This window comes from Saccopteryx leptura, chromosome X, assembly GCF_036850995.1.
Source record: "Saccopteryx leptura isolate mSacLep1 chromosome X, mSacLep1_pri_phased_curated, whole genome shotgun sequence".
In the NCBI taxonomy this organism is placed as follows: domain Eukaryota; kingdom Metazoa; phylum Chordata; class Mammalia; order Chiroptera; family Emballonuridae; genus Saccopteryx; species Saccopteryx leptura.
In genome coordinates this window covers 116,587,172-116,608,810 of record NC_089516.1, presented here as the reverse complement: position 1 = coordinate 116,608,810, position 21,639 = coordinate 116,587,172, and the positions used below count along the sequence as shown (strand labels likewise).

The following is a 21,639-nucleotide window of genomic DNA, read 5'->3' as shown; positions in this document are numbered from 1 at the left end:
GACCAGAGCCACTCTAGCGCCTGGGGCAGAGGCCAAGGAGCCATCCCCAGCGCCCGGGCCATCTTTGCTCCAATGGAGCCTTGGCTGCGGGAGGGGAAGAGAGAGACAGAGAGGAAAGCGCGGCGGAGGGGTGGAGAAGCAAATGGGCGCTTCTCCTGTGTGCCCTGGCCGGGAATCGAACCCAGGTCCTCCGCACGCTAGGCCGACGCTCTACCGCTGAGCCAACCGGCCAGGGCTACCATACTAATTTTAAAAAGACATCATCTCAGATATAACTAAAACAGCTATGTTATATACATAATTATTTATTTATATATATGTTTGTTTGTTTTTTAATGACCTTACAAATCAAAATAAAGTCACAAATTCTATACATACTTTTCCTTTGCCTTGCTTTTGGGTTTTTCCTTCAACGTCTTCAAAATCTGTGTCAGAAGAAAAATGTGTTTCTGACTCCCTGTGATAGAAAGATAAACAATTATTAAAACCTTCCACAGAAATGTAGATGTGGTTTCTAATTTTTGCCATATTTTCTAAAAGAAAGATTTGGTTAACTCATTACAAAACTCCTTATTCGCATTAAATGCAATCAATTTCCCAAATCATACCATAGCATACTACCAAACATATAAAATTACATAACCAACTACAAAACCAATAATCTGAAGCACAAATGTCTAAATCTTCCTTTATTTTGTTAATTTACAACCAAAGCATAAAGACGAAACCAGTGGCTCTCAAAATTTTAATCCTAAAAACTATGGTGCTGTTCTGTTGTAATGGCTGTTTTCATTTTCTGATTCCAAGACCACGGTGCTCAGGGAAAACTGTATTTTAACATTAGTCATTAGAGAAATTTTATTAGGAAATTTTAACATTAAAGATACTCTGTCCTCTACTACCTCATTCAGAAATATTTCTAAATCCAGGTGTAACCATATAAAACATTTATTTTTGAAAGAATAGGTATGAAACATTTTTACAAACTAAAATCATTTGATACACAGTAGGGAAGTATGCTAACTGACCAAAATTCTTTATAAATAAAGAAGTAGTAAGCTATAGTTAGGAGAACTGGTACTAGTACTAAGAAACAGTGTGATCTTGGCCAAATGACCTTTCAATCTTCACATCTGTAAACAATGTGTATGTAGGAAAGAATGAAATCTCTAAAGTGTCTTCAATCTCCATGATATAAATCAGTCATTCTAAGAATTGTGCCATAGTTTGTAGGAGGAGTGTTTTTTATAAACTGGATATTCTTACACATAAAAAAGCAAAGTAATAACTAATAATAACATACTCTCATTTAATTGCTGTAAGGCAAGTCATACTTGGTATTTGGGCCACAATGGATTTCAGAATTGAGTCACACCCTAAAAGATAATGGTTTTACCACTCAAAATGTGTACCAGATTTGCTTCAGATATATAAATCAAGCCCTATCCAGGTAGCTCCGTTGACTAGAATGTTGTGCCAATGTGCCATGGTTGTGGGTTCGATCCCTGGTCAGAACACATACCAGAATCAACCAGTGAATGTATAAAAAAGTGGAACAACAAACTGATGTTTCTCTCCCCACCCCCATTCCTCTCTCTTTCTAAAGTCAATAAATAAATAAAAATTTAAATATGGATCAAAGTAAAAGGCTATTTTTCTAAAGCTAGTCTTCTCTATATTTCTTCTATTTCCATTTTTATTGCTATAATAACCAATTGTTCAGAAGCTGTGAGGTAGGAAGAATACCTTATAAATCTAAAGTAATGGTCAAAATACAGGTGGGGGTTACTATTTATAGCACTTATCTACAAAGTAATTTAAACAATGTATTGAAGATAGTGGCAATCCTAACTATGTTCTATAATGTTGTGAGGAAAGAGCCTGTAATAAATAACATTTCCAAGAGCTAATGCACCAAAAACTGAATGACTACTATAATATTAACCCTGAAACTTATGCCTGTTACATCTTAAGAAGATTGCTGTCATCAATATTCTTCTCACATGCCTAGACGGCCTTGCAAAAAAAAAACAAACTAAAAATGTTTTAAAATATCTTGGTGTATAGTAATACTTCTTTCTTCCCAATATATTTGTGGGACACCAGCTCTCTTGGCTCAGTAACTACAGTAAGCCTGCAAACAAACATGAGCCTTCACAATATTCTAATGACTAGAGTAATGAAAAGCTAAATTACATTTTTTTAACCGAGAGACAGGAAGGGAAAGAAACCAGAAGCATTAACTCATAGTTGCAGCACCTTAGTTGTTCATTGATTGCTTTCACATATGTTTCTTGATGGGGGGCACCACTTCAGCTGAGCCAGTGACCCCCCTTGCTGAAGCCAGCAACCATGGGGTCACATCTACAATCCCACACTCAAGCCAGCGACCTCAGGATATTGAACCTGGATCCTCAGCATCCCGGGCCAACGCTCTAGCTACTACTGCACCACCACCTGGTCAGGCTAAATTACATTCTTAAATCCCATCTCCAGGCTATCCCAAGTAAAAGAGTAATTAGCATTAGAGGTTTGATTACTAACTGGGAAAACCTGAAGAAAGATGGAGTAATCAGTAAAGGAGTCTAAAATATCCTCAACTGGAGAAGAAACATTCTCCTAAGCCTGTTTCTCCAGTGCTTTCCTCTGCTTTTAAGATTAAAACAACAATAAAACCTATTCTAGGTGGAATAGATATGTTTAAAGAGAATATTGGCCTTAACCTTTGAGTGACTTGAAACTTCATGAGTCAGCTATTCAGTTATCTATGAATGAACTTTAAACTTCTTCCTCTTTACCCTAATCCACACAATACTCCCCTCCTATTTACCTACACAAATCAATTCTCTTTTATCCATTATCCTGTATCAGGCCCTACTTACTCAAGATAGTCTAACAATCAATGGTCTAGTTTATAATACAAACCCTTCTGATCATTTCTAACCCTTAATATATAAGAAATTCATAAGGTAATTTTACAATAGTGACACCAAAGATTTTTTTCTCAAACTATCACATATCCTCTCTCAAAGAAAAAAAAACAACAACTTATCCTCAAAAATCTTTTCTTTTTTTAACAAGCAGAAGTTTATTTAGAAGATCACAGAGGTAGAAGTAAAGTCAACTGGGCTATGTGGGCTCAGGAAAAAGAAGGGAAAGAAAACACACCTTGGGGAAGGGGTCGGGGAAGTGCGGGCCTGCTCCAAGGAGAGATGGAGGGGGAGAACCAAAAATCTTAAAATAGTCAGTATCCACTGGGATTAAAAATCACATTTAAAAAATCATACTTTGAAATATTGGCAATATCCCACTAGATCTGTAGAGTGACGGTGAAAATAAAATTATTTTTAAAATGAAAATTTATACACCATCAAAAGAGAACACTGATTACCACCACGTACATCTATCTGTTGTCTTCATTATTTTTAGCAACCAGACGGTTTTCAAATCAAGTTTTACAAAGACCCTTATAGCAAATATGGTGTGGTATATCTGTGTGTCAAGCTAAAGGGATCCACAAGCAGGTTCACTTTTCACTGAGGCACTTCATGAAACTGGGATGCAGTATGAAAACCATTCTTACACATAGCAGTTCAAATTCTGTCCAATATCACCAAAGAATAATTGGGATAAAAGTTGAATAAGGAATATAGGCACCTGTTAAGATATGGGTAAAGAAAATACCTATGTTGAAGTCACTTTATGGATTAATAAGAATGTAACTATTTCTGCAAAAATACAGAGAGCATGTCCTACCCTCCTAGATTTGCTTTAGCATGTCGTCATTGATTTGATCACAGAAAGCTGATATTACATCCTCAGTACTGCGGCAGGATATATTTCTTGCTAATGAGAACACTTTTCAAGAGTTTCATGATACTCCCTCCAAACAGTTGCTATTGTAAAACCAAGCGTGGATTCAATTACACAGCAAAAATAATAAATAGCTGAGTGTCTAAATTTAAAAAAATTAATTTAATATGTAGTACAAAAAAATGGAATAATTACTGTCACAAAGTCCAATGAACATTAATTAATATAAATTTTTTAAGTATACATACTATACTATATCTTATGTATTAGACCAGTGGTCCCCAACCCCCAGGCCACAGACCGATACCGGTCCATGGGCCATTTGGTACCGGTCCACAGAGAAACAATAAATAACTTACATTATTTCTGTTTTATTTATATTTAAGTCTGATGATGTTTTATTTTTTAAAAATGACCAGATTCCCGTCTAAGACTCACTCTTGACACTTGTCTCGGTCACGTGATACATTTATCTATCCCACCCTAAAGGCCGGTCCGTGAAAATATTTTCTGACATTAAACCGGTCCGTGGCCCAAAAAAGGTTGGGGACCACTGTATTAGATCTTTTAAAGAATTAATTTTAACTGACGTTAACACATTTCCTATATTGTGGAAAAAGTATTTTTAAAAATCATCATAATATACTTACTGTAGTAGATTAAAATCAGTTGGTATTTCTGGAGCTGCTATCATTTCTTTATCATCTTCTGGAACGCTCCAATGTCAGAAATATATTCATATATTTACGTGGGTAAAACAATGGTTTGCTTCTTTCTTCTAAGACAGACAATTCCTTTAAAGGGGAGGAATGCCATATCTATTATAAACACACCAAAAAATATTGGGAAGGGCATCTACACTCAAAAACTAAATTACCTTGTGCCTCCTAGTATGTTTCAGTAGATAGAATTTCTTTCCCTTGCATTTGACTGCTTTCTGGATAAGGATTTGTTGTAACTATTGTAGCCCCACAACAGTTACAGACACAGAGAAAGAGGCTTGTATTACAGACAATTATTTTGAAATTGTTATGGTTCTCTAGCCTGGTTTTAAAAAATATATGCCTTAACTAGGAACATGATGTGACTCTTTACTGGTCTTGAAACCCTTATGACAAGTTTAAACCATAATACAAGATGTTTGAAAATTCTGTAAACTTTTGCTGATAGTGTACAGTACATAAAAAGGAGCAAATAAAAAACTTAAGATAAAATTATAGAATATTTACTATAAAAGCTGACTCTTCTATTGTAGAAGAAAAACACAATCCAAAGCCTGGCTTATTAATAACCTCTTCATGATAATACCACATTGGGTTGAATAGAAAAGGGTGGGAAATGCTAGCTCCAATCTGTTCCCTTTCTCTGAAGGAACTTATAATCAATTTAAATACCAATAATGTCATAGGAACAAATAGTCTAAGTTTAGCCAGAGGAAGGGTACTATTTTTAGTTCTGAAGGTCAAGGATGCAGCTCCTAAATGAAAGAATGACCTAAGAGCAAATGCCAAGTCTACAACAAAAAGAGAAAATAGGCTGGATCTCAAGTTATTAATCTTATGTGTACCTTGCTTTTAAATTTTTCTTATATTTTTCTTTTATTCTCAAGTAAGAAAAGGTAGGTGAGATTAAACATATCCATCTAATAATAAATGTTCAACTATCACACATCAGTATTAACTTCTACTGATCTCTTCCAATATAACACACATAATACAAGAAAAACTGATAACTCTATTTTCCCATTAATTCTCAATCTCTAAAAACATCATAAATGGCCAGTCAAAACACAGCATTTCTTAGGCTCACTGTAATTAAGCAACTATAATAGCAAAATAATGAGCATAATAAAAGAAACAAGAATGAATAATCCACAAAGTAAGCCCTGAATAATCAAGGGTTGTCTATATCACTACACTTTGAACTTCTACTCAAGAATACTCACAATGTAAAATATTTATTTAGATATGACTATTAGCATCATTTTCTCCTTGCACTAAATCATGGTCTCAGGATTGTTCCCCTCCAAGACAAGCTAATTGTTAATCTGGTTTTCTTACTGTAACCTAAGGAGTTAGCTAAACAGTACACCACAACTCTGAGGCTTGCCATTATATGTAGGACACACCTAGACTCTTAACAATCCCAATTTATTTTTAAAAGGAAAGTTCTTTTTTAAAGAAAAAAAAAATAGGGCCCTGGCCGGTTGGCTCAGTGCTAGAGCGTCGGCCTGGCGTGCAGAAGTCCCGGGTTCGATTCCCGGCCAGGGCACACAGGAGAAGCGCCCATCTGCTTCTCCACCCCTCCCCCTCTCCTTCCTCTATGTCTCTCTCTTCCCCTCCCGCAGCGGAGGCTCCATTGGAGCAAAGATGGCTCCGGAGCTGGGGATGGCTCCTTGGCCTCTGCCCCAGGCGCTGGAGTGGCTCTTGTCACTACAGAGCAACGCCCAGGAGGGGCAGAGCATCGCCCCCTGGTGGGCAGAGCTTTGCCCCCTGGTGGGCGTGCCGGGTGGATCCCGGTCGGGCGCATGCGGGAGTCTGTCTGTCTCTCCCCGTTTACAGCTTCAGAAAATTACAAAAGTAAGTAAGTAAGTAAGTAAGTAAGTAAATAAATAAATAAATAAATAAATAAATAAATAAATAAATAAATAAATAAAACAATTTTGTTTTTTTAAAGAGAGCTGGAGAGGTACAGAGCCAAATAAATTCCAACCAAACCCTGAGGTTATCTAGACAGCAAGATGAAAATGAAAGTGCTTGCTTTCCCTGCTTACCTGTCCATCCCCCTAACCATTTTATAACAAACTTGCTGCATTCCTTAAATATACAGATTTTAAGCAGGCTTTAAAGAGAGTTCATACATATACTCTCCTGTGGGGCAAAAAGAATGGATCAGCTCTAAAAAGCAGACAGCAGTAAATAATATTGGTGTGTAATATACTACATTCCTCTACATAGCCCAAAATTGATTCTAGAGTACAAGAAGTTTGTCAGACCAAATAATTTGTTCAGTACAAGGTTACACTAATATGTATTTGGAAACTAGAAAGCAAAACAAATACAAAAGAAAAATGCACTTTATAAAGACATGAGTCTCCCAAACAACGTGCCTATATTTTAAAAAGAAATATCATCTGACAGGCTTACAAAAATTATTAAATTGGCCAACTCCCAAGCCCAGTAAAATATTTGCTTTAAAAATTGCCTAAATATTAAGAATCCATCCAACCAATTAAAAACATCTACCACGTGCCAAATGCAGTGCAGGGCACTGGCACACAGTGGTAAAAGTACAGCAGTGAGCCTTGCCCTTAATGGAGCCGCCTGTAACAATAAACGTGAAAAATTATATATTTATTTCTACAAGGCACCTACCTCTACAGCACCTAGTATTAAACATAATACTAAATTCCATGAATCTGAATTTTTACAATCTTAAACATTCTTTAAATAATCACCAAGCCTGACCAGGCGGTGGTGCAGTGGACAGAGCGTCAGCCTGGGATGCAGAGGACCCAGGTTTAAAAACCAGAGGTCGCCAACTTAAGCACAGATTTGCTGACTTAAGCATGGGATCATAGACATAGTCACTAGCTTGAGCCCAAGGTCACTGGTTTGAGCAAGGACTGATTTGCTCTTCTGTAGCCCCCCCCAAGCACATATGAGAAAGCAATCAATGAACAACTAAGGTGCCCCAACGAAGAACTGATGCTTCTCATCTCTCTCCCTTCCTGTCTGTCTGTCCTTATCTGTCTCTCTCCCTAAAATAAATAAATAGCGACCAAAAACAATTTTTCATTGCTCAAAAATTATACACTGAAGTTGCTTTGTAATTTAAGGGGCCAGAACAATGGGTAAGTTAACATTGCCCTTTTTTTTTTTTAAGAATATAAACTTCAAAACAGGCAAGAGAAATGGCACCGTGAAGGGTGCTCCTGATATCTCCCCTTGAAATTTCAACCAATTAAACAACTAAAGAAAGAGAAAAAATGTCAGGAGCACCTGAAATATACACACACCAGACAAAGGTATGATTGGACGAAAAGGTGGCTGAATATATAACCCACTCTGAAGGAAGTAAGATAGAGAACAGGGTTTTCTGCTTTCCTCACTGATCTGAGGGACGGACACTTTCGTCTGAAGCCAAGAGAATCGGAGGACCAGGGGCAGAGGGAGAAAGCTGGGTTAGGGTGGATAATCAAGCAGAAGAAAGACCATACTAGCTCTGCCTAAGATCGCAGGTGCGGGGTGAGCACAGCAGCAGGCTCTGACAAAGGTTTCTGATACAGGGTGCCCGAGGGAGGGAGTTGGTGCCCGTGCCAGCAGCTTTGTGTGCTCCCAGATCCATGATCCCAGGCGGTATGTGAGTGGCTCCACCTAGCACCACTGGTGTGAGCGTGTGCACACTTGTGCATGAGCAGGTTGGAGGGCATAGCCCGAGGTTATCAGTGATAGACATCTGCATGAGCTGTGGCAAAAGTCTATGCATTCCGAGATCCGCCACCATCATGGGAAGTGAGCAAACGCCAGGATCCCTTGGCCTGAGACTGTCCAGGCGGGGCACCTCTACAAGCCTGAGATCATAGGCACTGTCCACCAAAGGGGGCAGGTACAAGCCTCTATGTACCTTGCTGAAGGCATGGGGGATGGGCGTGCACCTGGCTTCCTGTGGGCTACCAAACAGGGCACAAGAGAGAAGCCTGTGGAGATTAGACCCTCAGAACGCGGAGGCATACTAGACATGCCTAGAGGCCCTTAGAAAGGCCCCTGATCTGCAATCGGCTCCCAGCCCGCGGCATACTGAGACGTACTAGACCTGTCCCCCCAGCCCTTAGAAAGGCACTAGGATTGGCAATCAGCTCTCAGCCCTGCCTGCTCTCACTGATGGCTCTAGTTGTTACAGTCTTACCCAGAACTGTGCTTTAAGCAGTACTGGAAGGACCTGTCTGTTCTTAGAGCCTCTTGCTCTTCAATCAGTGGCTGGGGCGAACCTCAAGCTAAGTCCCCAGGCTGCTAGCTCAGGTGACAGAGACGTGGGGAGAGGCACCAGGAAAACTGAGTCTCCCATTGTCACAGCCTCCAAGTGACATAACAGTAAACCTCTGCACAAAAAAAGTTCCACAGGGGAAAATACTGTAATACAGCACCACCTGCAGAAAAAAAGGAAGAAGCTACCTCTCAAAACCAGGAAAAAAAAAAATACATTTTTATAACTTTTCTCCCCCCCCCCCATTTTGGACATTTTATATTCTTTCCTTATTATTCTTTCCTTTTCATTTTGAACTTCATTATCCATAGTTGTTATATTTTTCATTCTTGTTTTTTATGAGGGTTCCATTTTAAAAACCTTTAATTTTTTTTTCTTTTTCTTCTCTCATTTGATCATCATTTATCAACAAATTATTATATTTTGGACCCATATTTTTCTTTGTGATGTTTTGTGTTTTTTACTTCATTTTTTATCACTTTGTCATCTTTCCTCAGTTCCTGCTTCTTGTTCTCTGCAGTTTTTGTTCCAGTTATCAGTATAGAATTTTCAGTTTTTCACTGTATCTTTTCCATTTTTATTTTATTTTTTTAATTATCTCTTATTAGTGTTATTAACAATCGCACTCAAATGCGATTAAGGAAAAAGAAATCAAATATCATGAATACAAAAGACAGATGTAGCTCAGATAGATGATGAAAAATCTCTAGAAAAAATTTTCAATTGCTTGGAAATCTTGGGAGTTAAATGATAGAGAATTAAAAATTGAAGTCCTAAAAATACTCAGGAAAATACAAGAAAGCACAGAAAGACAATTTAGAGAGCTCAAAAAACAATTTAATGAACAAAAAGAATACTTCACCAAGGAAATAAACTATAAAAAGGAACCAAACAGAGATGAAAAACGTAATACAGGAACTGAAAAACAAGGTAACAAGCTTAGCTAATAGAGCAGGCCAGACAGAGGAATTACTTACATAGAAAATAGACAACTAAAGATACTACAGAGAGAAGAGGAGAGACTCATGAATTTAAAAAAAAAAAATAAGAAAGCCCTACAGAAATTATCTGACTCCAACAGAAAGAGCAACGTAAGAATAATGGGTATATCAGAAAGAGAAGAGAAAGAAAGTGGAATGGAGAACATTTTCTAACAAATGATCAATGAGAACTTCCCAAGCCTGTGGAAAGAATTAGAGCATCGAATTCAAGAAGTAAACAGAACACCAAATTATCTTAATCCAAACAAACCTACTTCAAGGCACATCATAATGAAATTACCACAAACCAATGACAAAGAAAAAATCCTCAAGGCATCCAGGTAAAAGAATACAACATATAACGGAAGGCCCATTAGACTATCATCAGATTTCTCAGCAGAAACTCTACAAGCCAGAAGACGGTGAACCCCAATTTAAAGTACTGAAAGAGAGAAACTTCCAGCCAAGAATAATACTATATCCATCAAAGCTATCCTTCAAAGATGAAGGGGAAATAAAAACATTCACAGATATGGAAAAGATGAGGGAATTTATCACCAGAAAACCCCCACTTCAGGAAATACTAAAGAGGGTTATCTGACCAGATACAAAGAACAAAACAAAATCACAAGTAAAAGCTCCAAACAAGATCACAATAAAAAGAAGATTAATCTGTGACAACAGAAACAAAAAAGGGGAGAGGACAAAGATTAACAGTAGCAAAGGAGGAAGGAGTGCAGAAGCACTCATGAGATAATGTACTATAATAAATATGATATATGTATATTCTTTTTATTACCTAATGGTAACCACCCCTGAAAAAGCCACTACAGAAATACATGGCTTAAAAAACAAAAAAAAAACAGAGGATAGAAGTATGGAATACAACCAAACAAAAACAAATGACAGAAAAATAAAAGAGAAGAACCAAACAAGATACAGAGCTATCAGAAAGCCAATATATAAAATGGCAATGGGAAACCCTCAAGTGTCAATAATTACATTAAATGTAAGTGGATTGAACTCACCAATAAAAGTACACAGAGTAGGAGAGTGGATCAAAAAAGAAAATCCAACTACATGCTGCCTTCAAGAAACACATCTAAACTACAAGGATAAAAACAAATGCAAAGTGAAAGGTTGGAAAACAATACTCCAAGCAAATAACATCCAAAGAAAAGCAGGTGTAGCCATACTCATATCTAATAATGCTGACTACAAGACAGCAAAGGTAATCAGAGACAAAGATGGTCATTTCATAATGATTAAGGGGACACTGAATCAAGAAGATGTAACACTTCCTAATATATATGCACCAGACCAAGGAGCACCAAAGTATGTGAGACATCTATTAAATGACTAAAAATTAAAAATGACAAAAATACAATCATACTTGGAGACCTCAATACATGCTGACAGCTCTAGATCGTTCATCCAAACAGAAAATCAATAAAGAAATATTGGCCTTAAACAAAACACTAGAACAATTGGATATGATAGACATCTACAGAACATTTCATCACAAAGTGCCACAGTATACATTTTTCTCTAGCGTACATGGAACATTCTCAAGAATTGACCATATGTTGGGCCACAAAAGTAACATCAGCAAATTCAGAAAAGTTAAAATTATACCAAGCATATTTTTTGATCACAAAGCCTTGAAACTAGAATTCAACTGCAAAAAAGAGGTAAACAAACCCACAAAAATGTGGAAACTAAACAACATAATATAAAAAAATGAGTGGGTAAAAGAAGAAATAAGCTCAGAGATCAGAAAATAGATACAGACAAACAAAAATAACAATACAACATATCAGAATCTCTAGGATGCAGCAAAAGCAGTAATAAGAAGGAAGTTCATATCACTACAGGCCTATATGAACAAACAAGAAAGAGCCCAAGTAAACCACTTAACTTCACATCTTAAGGAACTAGAAAAAGAAGAACAAAGATAACCCAAAACCAGCAGAAGAAAGAAAATAATAAAAATCAGAGCAGAAATAAATGAAATAGAGACCAGAAAAACTATAGAAAAAATATCAATAAAAGAAGGAACTGGTTCTTTGAAAAGATCAACAAAATTGACAAACCCTTGGCAAGACTCACTAAGGAAAAAAGAGAATGGACTCATATAAACAAAATCCAAAATGAAAGAGATCACCACAGATATCATAGATATACAAAGAATTAACATAGAAAACTATGAAACACTATATGCCACCGAATTTAACAATCTAGAAGAAATGGATAAATTTCTAGAACAATATGATCTTCCTAGACTGAATCACGGAGTAGATAGCCTAAACTCGTGATTGCGAACCGCAAACTTTTGCAGTGCTCGTCAACCTGGTCCCTCCCGCCTACTAGTGGGTGTTTCAGCTTTCATGGTGGGCAGTAGCAGATCAACCAAAGTATAAATAAAAAGATTTAGCTATAGTAAATTGTTTTATAAAGATTTATTTTACCAAACTCAGCAAAAATCCGACATAAAATACTTGGTAAGTAATTATTATTATATGCCTTAACTTGCTATAACTCTGCTTTATAAAATTTTATAAAGTAAAGTTACTTCCCTACTTTATAAATCACCATGACTGTGGAACCGGTGGGTGGTTAGAAAATTTTACTACTAACAGAAATACAACAGTGGGCGGTAGGTATAAAAAGGTTGACTACCCCTGGTCTAAATCAAACCTTTCTAACTGAAAGCAGTTTGTGGTGAGTTCTCATGTCCTAGGGAGTTGCTCTCTATCTGAACAAAGGTCAATTTTTGCTTTGAAGCCTGTCTGTTTTGCCATTTGCATGTAAAATAATGTACTTGATAACATGTCTTTGAGGAGTTGGGGTAATTGTATTTTCCTGCCCTCAGGGTAGGCATCCCACCTGAGCAGGAACCCACAAATGCTTCCTTGTTATTATTACCATGTTCATTCACTTGTCAGTCTTGCGCCTCCCTGTGTAAGGGAGGTTTAGTGTATACATTTTCAGTTTTATCCATTCCCAGGGATTTCCCCACTTTGCTTTCTCCCCCCTCCCTAATGTATCACCGATCAATTTCTTTTCTTCTTTTTTTTTTATTTTTCTCTTTTTTTGGTTTTTTTTTTTTATAATTTTTATTTTTTGTACTTTTCTGAAGTTGGAAACAGGGAGGCAGTCAGACAGACTTCCGCATGCACCCAACCGGGATCCACCCGGCATGCCCACCAGGGGGCAATGCTCTGCACATCTGGGGCTTCGCTCTGCTGCAACCAGAGCCATTCCAGTGCCTGAGGCAGAGGCCACAGAGCCATCCTCAGCGCCCGAGCCAACCCTGCTCCAATGGAGCCATGGCTGCGGAAAGGGAAGAGAGAGACAGAGAGGAAGGAGAGGGGGAGGGGTGGAGAAGCAGATGGGCGCTTCTCCTGTGTGCCCTGGCCAGGAATCGAACCTGAGACTTCTGCACGCCAGGCCGACATTCTACCACTGAGCCAACCGGCCAGGGCTTGTATTTTTCTGAGCTGGAAACGGGGAGGCAGTCAGACAGACTCCCGCATGTGCCTGACTGGGATCCACCCAGCACACCCACCAGGGGGCGATGCTCTGCCCATCTAAAGCATTGCTTCTCTGCAACCAGAGCCATCCGTAGTGCCCAGGCCAACTTTGCTCCAATGGAGCCTTGGCTGCGGGAGGGGAAGAGAGAGACAAAGAGAAAGGAGAGGGGGAGGGGTGGAGAAGCAGACGGGCGCTTCCCCTGTGTGTCCTGGCCGAGAATCGAACCCAGGACTCCTGCACGCCAGGCCAACACTCTACCACTGAGCCAACCGGCCAGGGCCTATCACCAATCAATTTCATGGAACCCCCTGACATCTTCCCCTTTGATTCTGATGTATAAAATAAGTGGTTATAAAGCCAGTAGCTGCGGCCACCATCATAGCCGCCTGGCCCATGCAGGTTCGCATTAGATTCAGACGGTAATGAAACGAAGACAAGAGCTGGTGAGCCATTCATTACCTTCAATCTTAGCTCACACCCAGTGGGCGAGAAATACACAGTGGGAAAACACTTCACTTTCCAATCAGGGTTCCCAAAGCCACTGAAGTCATCCATGTATTCCTAGAATCAAGGTTTCCACCTCACCAGCCTTATTCACCTCTGTTCCCCATCTCCTTCTCTCTGCACAAACTGCATACTGGCTTCTCCTTCAGCACTCCGCCATCTTGGCTGCCTCTCCTCTCTAATACTGTTGACAGGGTCTGAGCAATGCTAATTTCAGGAAGAGAGAGAGAGAGAGAGAGAGAACGCGCGCGAGCACACCTCTGGTCTCCCTGGTCTCCCTTATTTTATAGTGTAGAAATTAAAGCCTTTACCAATAAACAAATAAGGAAGTCTCTGATACAAAGCCACTTATCTGAGGCATAAATGGGATTTCTCATAAGATTGCACCATCCCACATCATGCAACAGTCAAGGGTATGGGGAAAAGCTTAGTGTTGAGAATATCTTAGTATTAAAAGGGTGGGAAAGGCTTAGTCTTAAAACTGAGCCTTAGGCCAGGGGTCTCAAACTCGCGGACCATGGGCCGCATGCGGCCCGCCGAACAATTTTGTGCGGCCCGCAGACTAATCCACGAAGTTCAAAATATTTTGGATAAAATTAAGTAAGCCTAGGGGCCTACTTGTATTTTTCATTTCTCTAGCATCTTGCTCTGCAGCCCACATGCTGAGTTGAGTTTGAGACCCCTGCCTTAGGCTATGAGGACCCTGCCTGCTTACAGCCTGTCGCGCACAACCAATGCAAACTATAAGCTAGCAAACATATACATTGGATTTGCAAACTTATTTGACCCACAGTGGTGAAACCGCCATTTGCCAGAGCACTTTCTCAATCTGTTGAGACTTTTCTTCCTGGCAATTGTCAGAAATTTGCCTCAAATAAACTCATAAAAAAAAACTTTTAAAAAGGAAAAAATATAAACTTCATCTGCAGGAAGATCTGAGGATTTCTCCTTTTATTTTAAATCTCTGAAACTGTATATAAATACAATTTGCTTCCTCCAAAGACTTATGTTAAAAAATTTACAAGGCCTTTAAATGTACTTAACACCATTTGGCCTAAGTTCGGAAACCCAAAACTGTAAGAATGTAATGCTATATAAAAGTATGAGTTAAATAAGCAAGCTTATGTATTACTGCCTGACGGTAGGTTATTAATTCTTTTAATATGCTCTAAGATCACAAGGTGGAGCTCTCACCTAGTGTCAGGGAAAAACTTTTGAGATTTTTATCACATGTACCAATTCTTTCTAACTACTATAAAAGAGCTAACATTCCAACAGCTTTAGAGGATAAAGCACAGAAATGAAATTTGCTTTAACTCTCAATCACTCTTCCTTTCAGGGAAAAATATATCCAAACAGCAACTAACTTCTGTTTCTCCTTACTGAAAACTAAACGAACACATTTTAGATTGGCCACATAAGATACTGTAAAACCACTTCTTAGGTTCAAGTGTACAGTGTTCAGCCACTAAAGGCTTGTTAAATACATTCATATATAATGAGTGGATTAAAAAGTAATAGGTCATAATAGGTTAATTTTATGTGCTAAATTCAAGTAAACAATCTCACAGGTACTGCTTTTGATATAAACAGATCTAAAAGCTGCAACTTGATCATCATAACTTTTCAATTTATCTATAAAGTATATTTACAGCCTGTTACTCAAAGTTTAGATTCCAAGTTAAATTAATTCAATAACAAAACAACAACAACAAAAAACAAAAAAAAAGCTTTCTTCTTTCACTTCTGTAAAATCTGTAAAATTATTTTTTCATAAAATAATTCTTTTCAAAGTTCTTTTAATTCAAACCAAGGGGTTTCAAGACAGAAAACTTTTTTAAAAATACTAAACACAGCCATCACTAAATAAGGTCCCTCAAAATTCACTTGTTTTTTTGTTTGTTTGTTTGTTTGTTTTTTCATTTTTCCGAAGCTGGAAATGGGGAGGCAGTCAGACAGACTCCCGCATGCGCCCGACCAGGATCTACCCGGCATGCCCACCAGGCGGCGATGCTCTGCCCCTCTGGGGCGTTGCTCTGCTGCGTCCAGAGCCATTCTAGCGCCTGAGGCAGAGGCCACAGAGCCATCCCCAGCGCCCGGGCCATCTTTGCTCCAATGGAGCCTCGGCTGCGGGAGGGGAAGAGAGAGACAGAGAGGAAGGAGAGGGGGAGGGGTGGAGAAGCAAATGGGCGCTTCTCCTGTGTGCCCTGGCCGGGAATCGAACCCAGGACTCCTGCACGTCAGGCCGACGCTCTACCGATGAGCCAAACAGCCAGGGCTAAAATTCACTTGTTTTTTAACTGAGAGAGAAGGAGGAGGGAGAAAGAGAAGCATGAACTCATTGCTCCACTAGCTGTGCATCCATTGACTGCTTCTCATTCATGCCCTGACAAGAGCTCAAACCAGTGATCCCCGGATCAAACTGGCAACCTCTGTGTTCCAGGACAACACTCTATCCTCTGTGCCACACCAGCCAGGGCAGAATTCACACATTATTCAGGAATGGGGGAGCATTTAAAGTAGCTGGCATGCTACTTCTTTCCCTAAAAATGCAGAAATATTCAATTTCTAAGTCAGCAAACTCAGCACACAAATCATATGCCATCTCCTTATCTTAACACTTCTCCCCTAAAGGGGCACATCCTTCTATCTGTAAGGATCACATCTAGGAAATATATGTACCCTTCTAAAATGCCACCATCATTATAATACAAAGACTTAGGCCCTGGCCAGTTGGTTCAGTGGTAGAGTGTCAGCCTGGTGTGCAGGAGTCCTGCGTTCGATTACCGGCCAGAGCACACAGGAGAAGTGCCCATCTGCTTCTCCCCACCTCCCCCCCTTCTCCTTCCTCTCTGTCTCTCTCTTCCCCTCTGGCAGCCGAGGCTCCAGTGGAGCAAAGTTGGCTCGGGCGCTGGGGATGGCTCCATGGCCTCTGCCTCAGGCACTAGAATGGCTCTGATTGCAACAGAGCAATGCCCCAGATGGGCAAAGCATCGCCCCCTGGTGGGCATGCCGGGTGGATCCCAGTCGGGCTCATGCGGGAGTCTGTCTGACTGCCTCCCCATTTCCAACTTCAGAAAAATACTAAAAAAAAAAAAAAAATACAAACACTTAAATTACCAAAATGCCCAGCCACAAATTAATTTATGGTACAAAAATGCAATTAATAATAATATTCATACACTGACTAACTTATGATGACGGCATGATAGCAGGTGATCAACACTCTTACTCATTTCCTTGTCTACCCACACTCCCCAATAATTTCTAAATGTGGCTTGAGTCCTAAGCACAATTAGGATCACCTGGCCCAACCTAAATACTCAGCTTGCCCCAGTTCTTGACCATGAGTTCTGATTTCTGTAGAAAATTTAGCATGCCACTCATGAACTTCAAAACAAGTAAGTACTACCAGTTCAATTTTTTTCTTTTGGATGGGGAAGAAGATAAAAATGTTTTCCTCACTCCTTCATACCCACTACTCTACCACACTGTACTCAGCTGTACACTGTGCCTAAGGATTAATACCCTGTCTTGTTCTTGCCACAATACCTAAATCTACCAAAACCATTCCGGGAACTGGGATCCTGCTCCCAAACCCACCCTGAACACAGTCTCCCTGTGTCTCTCCAGTTGTCCTAATTTTAATGCCACGATGCCGTGGCTCCTCTCATCTGTTTGCCACACTGGCACTGGCTGCTGCTAGATACTGGACACCTATGGAACCTGATGTGAAGTTAACAACCATCTAACTCCAATTTTGCTAATTCCCAGTTTGTCCTAAGAAACTGCAGCTGAATAGACATAATCTGATCCTAACCCAAGATAGTTTCAAAACAGGTAAACTATTTGTTTTATTATATACCATTACCTTAAAATCCTATCTCAGTCTACTAAAGTAAACAGCTAAATCATGAGTAATTTTTAAAAGTACTGTCAATGTTCATTCTTCACTTTACTTATACCTCAATATCATACTCTGCAGTTAGCTTTTTGCATGGAGTTATATATATGCCAGCCCTGGCCACGTAGCTCAGTTGGTTAGAGCATCATCGCAATATGCCATGGTTGTGATTTCGATCACCAGTCAGGGCACATACAAGAAATAATCAACAGCCAGACCAGTGATGGTGCAGTGGATAGAGCATCAACCTGGGGACACTGAGGACCCAGGTTCAAAACTTCGAGGCCACTGGCTTGAGCACAGGTTCACCAGCTTAAGTGTGGGATCATCAAAATGATCACGTGGTTGCTGGCTTGAGCCCAAGGTCAAGGCACGTATGAGAAGCAATCAATGAACAAGTAAACGTGCCATAACTACAAGTTGATGATTCTCATCTCCTGTCTCTCTCTCTCTCTCTCCCCCAGCCCCGCAAAAAAAAAAATAAATAAATCAACCAAAATAATCAATCTCTCTCTCTCTCCCTTTCTCTCTAAAATCAATAATAAATAAAAAATTGCCTAACCAGGTGATGGTGCAGTAGATAAAAGTGTCCACGAGGGATGCTGAGGACCCAGGTTTGAAAACTCCAAGGACACCAGCCTAAGCACGGGATCACCGACTTGAAGCCCATGGTTGCTGGCTTGAGCCCAAGGTCACTGGCTCAGCTGGAACTCCACCCCATTAAGGCACATATGAGAAGCAATCAATGAACAACTGAAGTGCCACAACTATGAGCTGATGCTTCTCATCTCTCTCCTTTCCTGTCTCTCACAAAACGAATGAATTAATTAATATAGATATGCCTCACTGACAAAACTTTCTGTATGCTGTTATGACATCATGAATATTCAGTAGTAATCACAACTGGGTGTTAGTGGCTATCAACATCTCAGAGGGGAGACCCAATTAGCTGGTATAAATGAATATCTGATCTAAAAATTAAGTTTACAACAATGAGCTAAAGCATGTGTTAACTAACACTCATAAAGGGTATACAGCATGATAAAGCGCAGTGCATTATTACCACTTCACACTGGGCACCACTGGCTCACTGGCAGATTTCAAGCAACAGCAGATATCAAGTCATATTTCATAGCAAAGCAGATGAAAACAGGATAATCCCACCTAAATTTCAAGGGAAATCCAATTATTTCATTTCACATACTCTGACTGATTACATTAAAATTTTCACATTTATTTATTCATTCAAGGTAGTAAAAAGTATCTGGAATATTAAGTTTATTAATAAATCATATGAAGATGGAGATACAACAGATACAATTCAGTTAATAAACAACAATAAAGCCATGGCTGGATTGATTCCAGCAAACTGGCCCCAGGTGCTGAGGATGGTTCCTTAGAGCCTCCACCTCAGACTCTAAAACTAGCTCCATTGCTAGTGGGCCTCAAGCCCCAAATAGACAAAGTATCGGGATCCCAGTCAGGATGCATGCGGAGTCTGTCTCTGTATCTCCCCTACTCTCACTTAAAAACAAAACAAACAAAAATACTCCATGCTATTTTGTTAGTATTTTTGTACCTTCTGCTTTTGATTAGATAACCTTATTAAAATTTCTAGAATTAGCATCCACTTGATAAAAACCAATCTTTCTACTTACACCCACAGTACACAATTCATAGGCTTAAATTATATTCATGTTCAGAAATCAAATATGCTTCCACAATGAAGTTTATGAACACAGTATAGTTACTTCCTATTTCTTATCTCAGATCTAAAATGCTGGTTCTTCATTTGGCAATTCTACATAATGACAATGACAGGAGACTCACATATATGTTGTAGTCTAAAATTATTTCAATTCTATCTAATCTTAAACTTCCTTAAATAAAGATTAAAACATAAATTATTTTTAATTAAATTTAAGCCAGATACACTACAAAAATACCTACAGAATAATATCCCCAATGAATATAGATACAAAACCCCTTAACAAACTACTTGCAAACCATTCAACAGCACATTAAAAGTATAATACACAATGACCAAGTGAGACTTATTCCCAAAATACAAGGCTGGTTCAACATATGAAAATCAATCATTGCAATGCACATTAAGAGAATGACAGATTTAAAAAAAACCACTGTGTGTTCATGGGATATTACTATAGCAAAATAGCAATTTTCAACTGGTGTGCCATGGCACATTTTTAAAACATGCAAGACTTGACAATTTAGCCAGGGGCACTGACCTCTTTTCCCTTAGCTAGTCCAATAAAAAAAGGTAATAGCCAACACAACAACAGAAATCTGGTGCGAATGAATCAAGATTATTCCTATTTTTTGGTCATATCTGCAAAAAATACATTTTTTTGCTGTGCTGCACAACTTTAGTTTATGTGTGCCATGAGATGAGAAAGGTTAAAAAGCGCTATTAAACAATGATGCCTTAAAAAAAGAGAATGACATATCAAAAGAAACTAAAACAAAAAAAACCTCATGATCATCTCAACTGATGCAAACAGAACATAAGATTCAAAACCTTTTCATGATAAAACTACTCAACAAACTAGGAATAGAAGAAAAAATACTCCGACATAATAAAGGTCACTTATAAAAAGCACACAGGAACTATCATATTAATCATAAAAAACTGAAAGCTTTCCCTCTTCGATGTCCTCTGGTATCAGTCACTTCTATTCAACAAAGTATTGGAAGTCCTACCCAAAAAATTAGGCAAGAAAAAGAAATCAAAGGCATCCAAATTAGAAAGGGAGAAGTAAAATTATCTACATTCACAGATGATATGCTCTTATAGGTTTAAAAACAAAAAAACCCTAAAGATTTCTCTCACACAGAGATGCAAAAACTGTTAGGATAAATAAAGTCAACAAAGTTGCAGGATACAAATCAACACACAAAAATCAGTTGTGACCCTGGCTGGTTTGCTCAGTGGACAGAGTGTCAGTCTGGCATGTGGATACAATCCCCAGTCAGGCCACACAGGAAAAGCGACCATCTGCTTCTCTCCCCCTGGCCCTCGGTAGCCAGTGGCTTGATTGGTCCGAGCATCAACCCCATGTGCTGAAGATAGCTCAGTTGATTCAAGCATGGGCCCCAGATGAGGTTGCTGGGTGAGTCCTGGTCAAGAAGCGTGCGGGGGGGGGGGTGTCTCACTATCTCCCCTCCTCTCACTAATTTACCATAGCATCAATAAGAATAAAATACTTTGGAATAAACCTAACCAAGAAAATGATAGACTTATACATTGAAAATTACAAAACACTGCTGAAATGAAATTAAAGAAAATACAAATAAATGGAGAGACTCCCCATTCATGGATAGGACAACTTAGTATGTAAGAATGTACATACTATACTCAAAGCAATCTACAGATTCAACACTATCCCTATCAAAATACCAAGAGCACTTTCTTACAGAAATAAAAAAAATTTGTAATATAATTCAAGGGAATTCAATTAACTAAAACAATTTATACTGCTTACAAAAATTAGGGAATATTTCAAAATGAATATCAAGTGATAAAAAAACATTTGATTTTTTATTAAAGAACATCAGAAAAGCAAACAAGTCAAAGTTGTTTGATTATGCAAATGAGATGCAAAACTAACTTTTATTTCATTGGTGAAAATGCACTACACAAAAGGCTGAAAATACTGGAGTATCTGCTCATTCCCTGATTGCCTTATTTTTGTGAGCAGAAAAATTTTTTGTGAGAGAAAAAAGGAACAAAGTTGGGAGACTCAACACTTTCTGATTTCAAAACCTATTACCAAGCTACACTAAGTGAAACAGTGTGGTACTGGCACAAAAACAGACATACAAACCAATGAAATACAGTGGAGAGGCCATAAATAAATCATGGCATACATATTTAATAATTTTTGACAGGGTTCCAAA

At 38.8% G+C, this 21,639-nt stretch overlaps 1 protein-coding gene across 6 annotated transcripts in view; it reads right to left on the bottom strand.

Moving 5' to 3' along the window:
* STAG2 (STAG2 cohesin complex component) overlaps nt 1–21,639 on the bottom strand; it is a 150,103-nt gene that overhangs the window by 78,297 nt on the left and 50,167 nt on the right. For 5 of the 6 annotated variants that reach the window (XM_066357627.1, XM_066357628.1, XM_066357631.1 and 2 more), the window contains exons 2-3: nt 4,464–4,607; nt 379–457 (exon numbers count right to left, since the gene is read on the bottom strand). In XM_066357627.1, the coding sequence (XP_066213724.1) occupies nt 379–457; nt 4,464–4,507 (123 nt within the window). In that variant the 5' untranslated portion in view covers nt 4,508–4,607. The remainder of the gene's footprint in view (nt 1–378; nt 458–4,463; nt 4,608–21,639) is intronic. The other variant, XM_066357632.1, reaches the window with a different exon arrangement.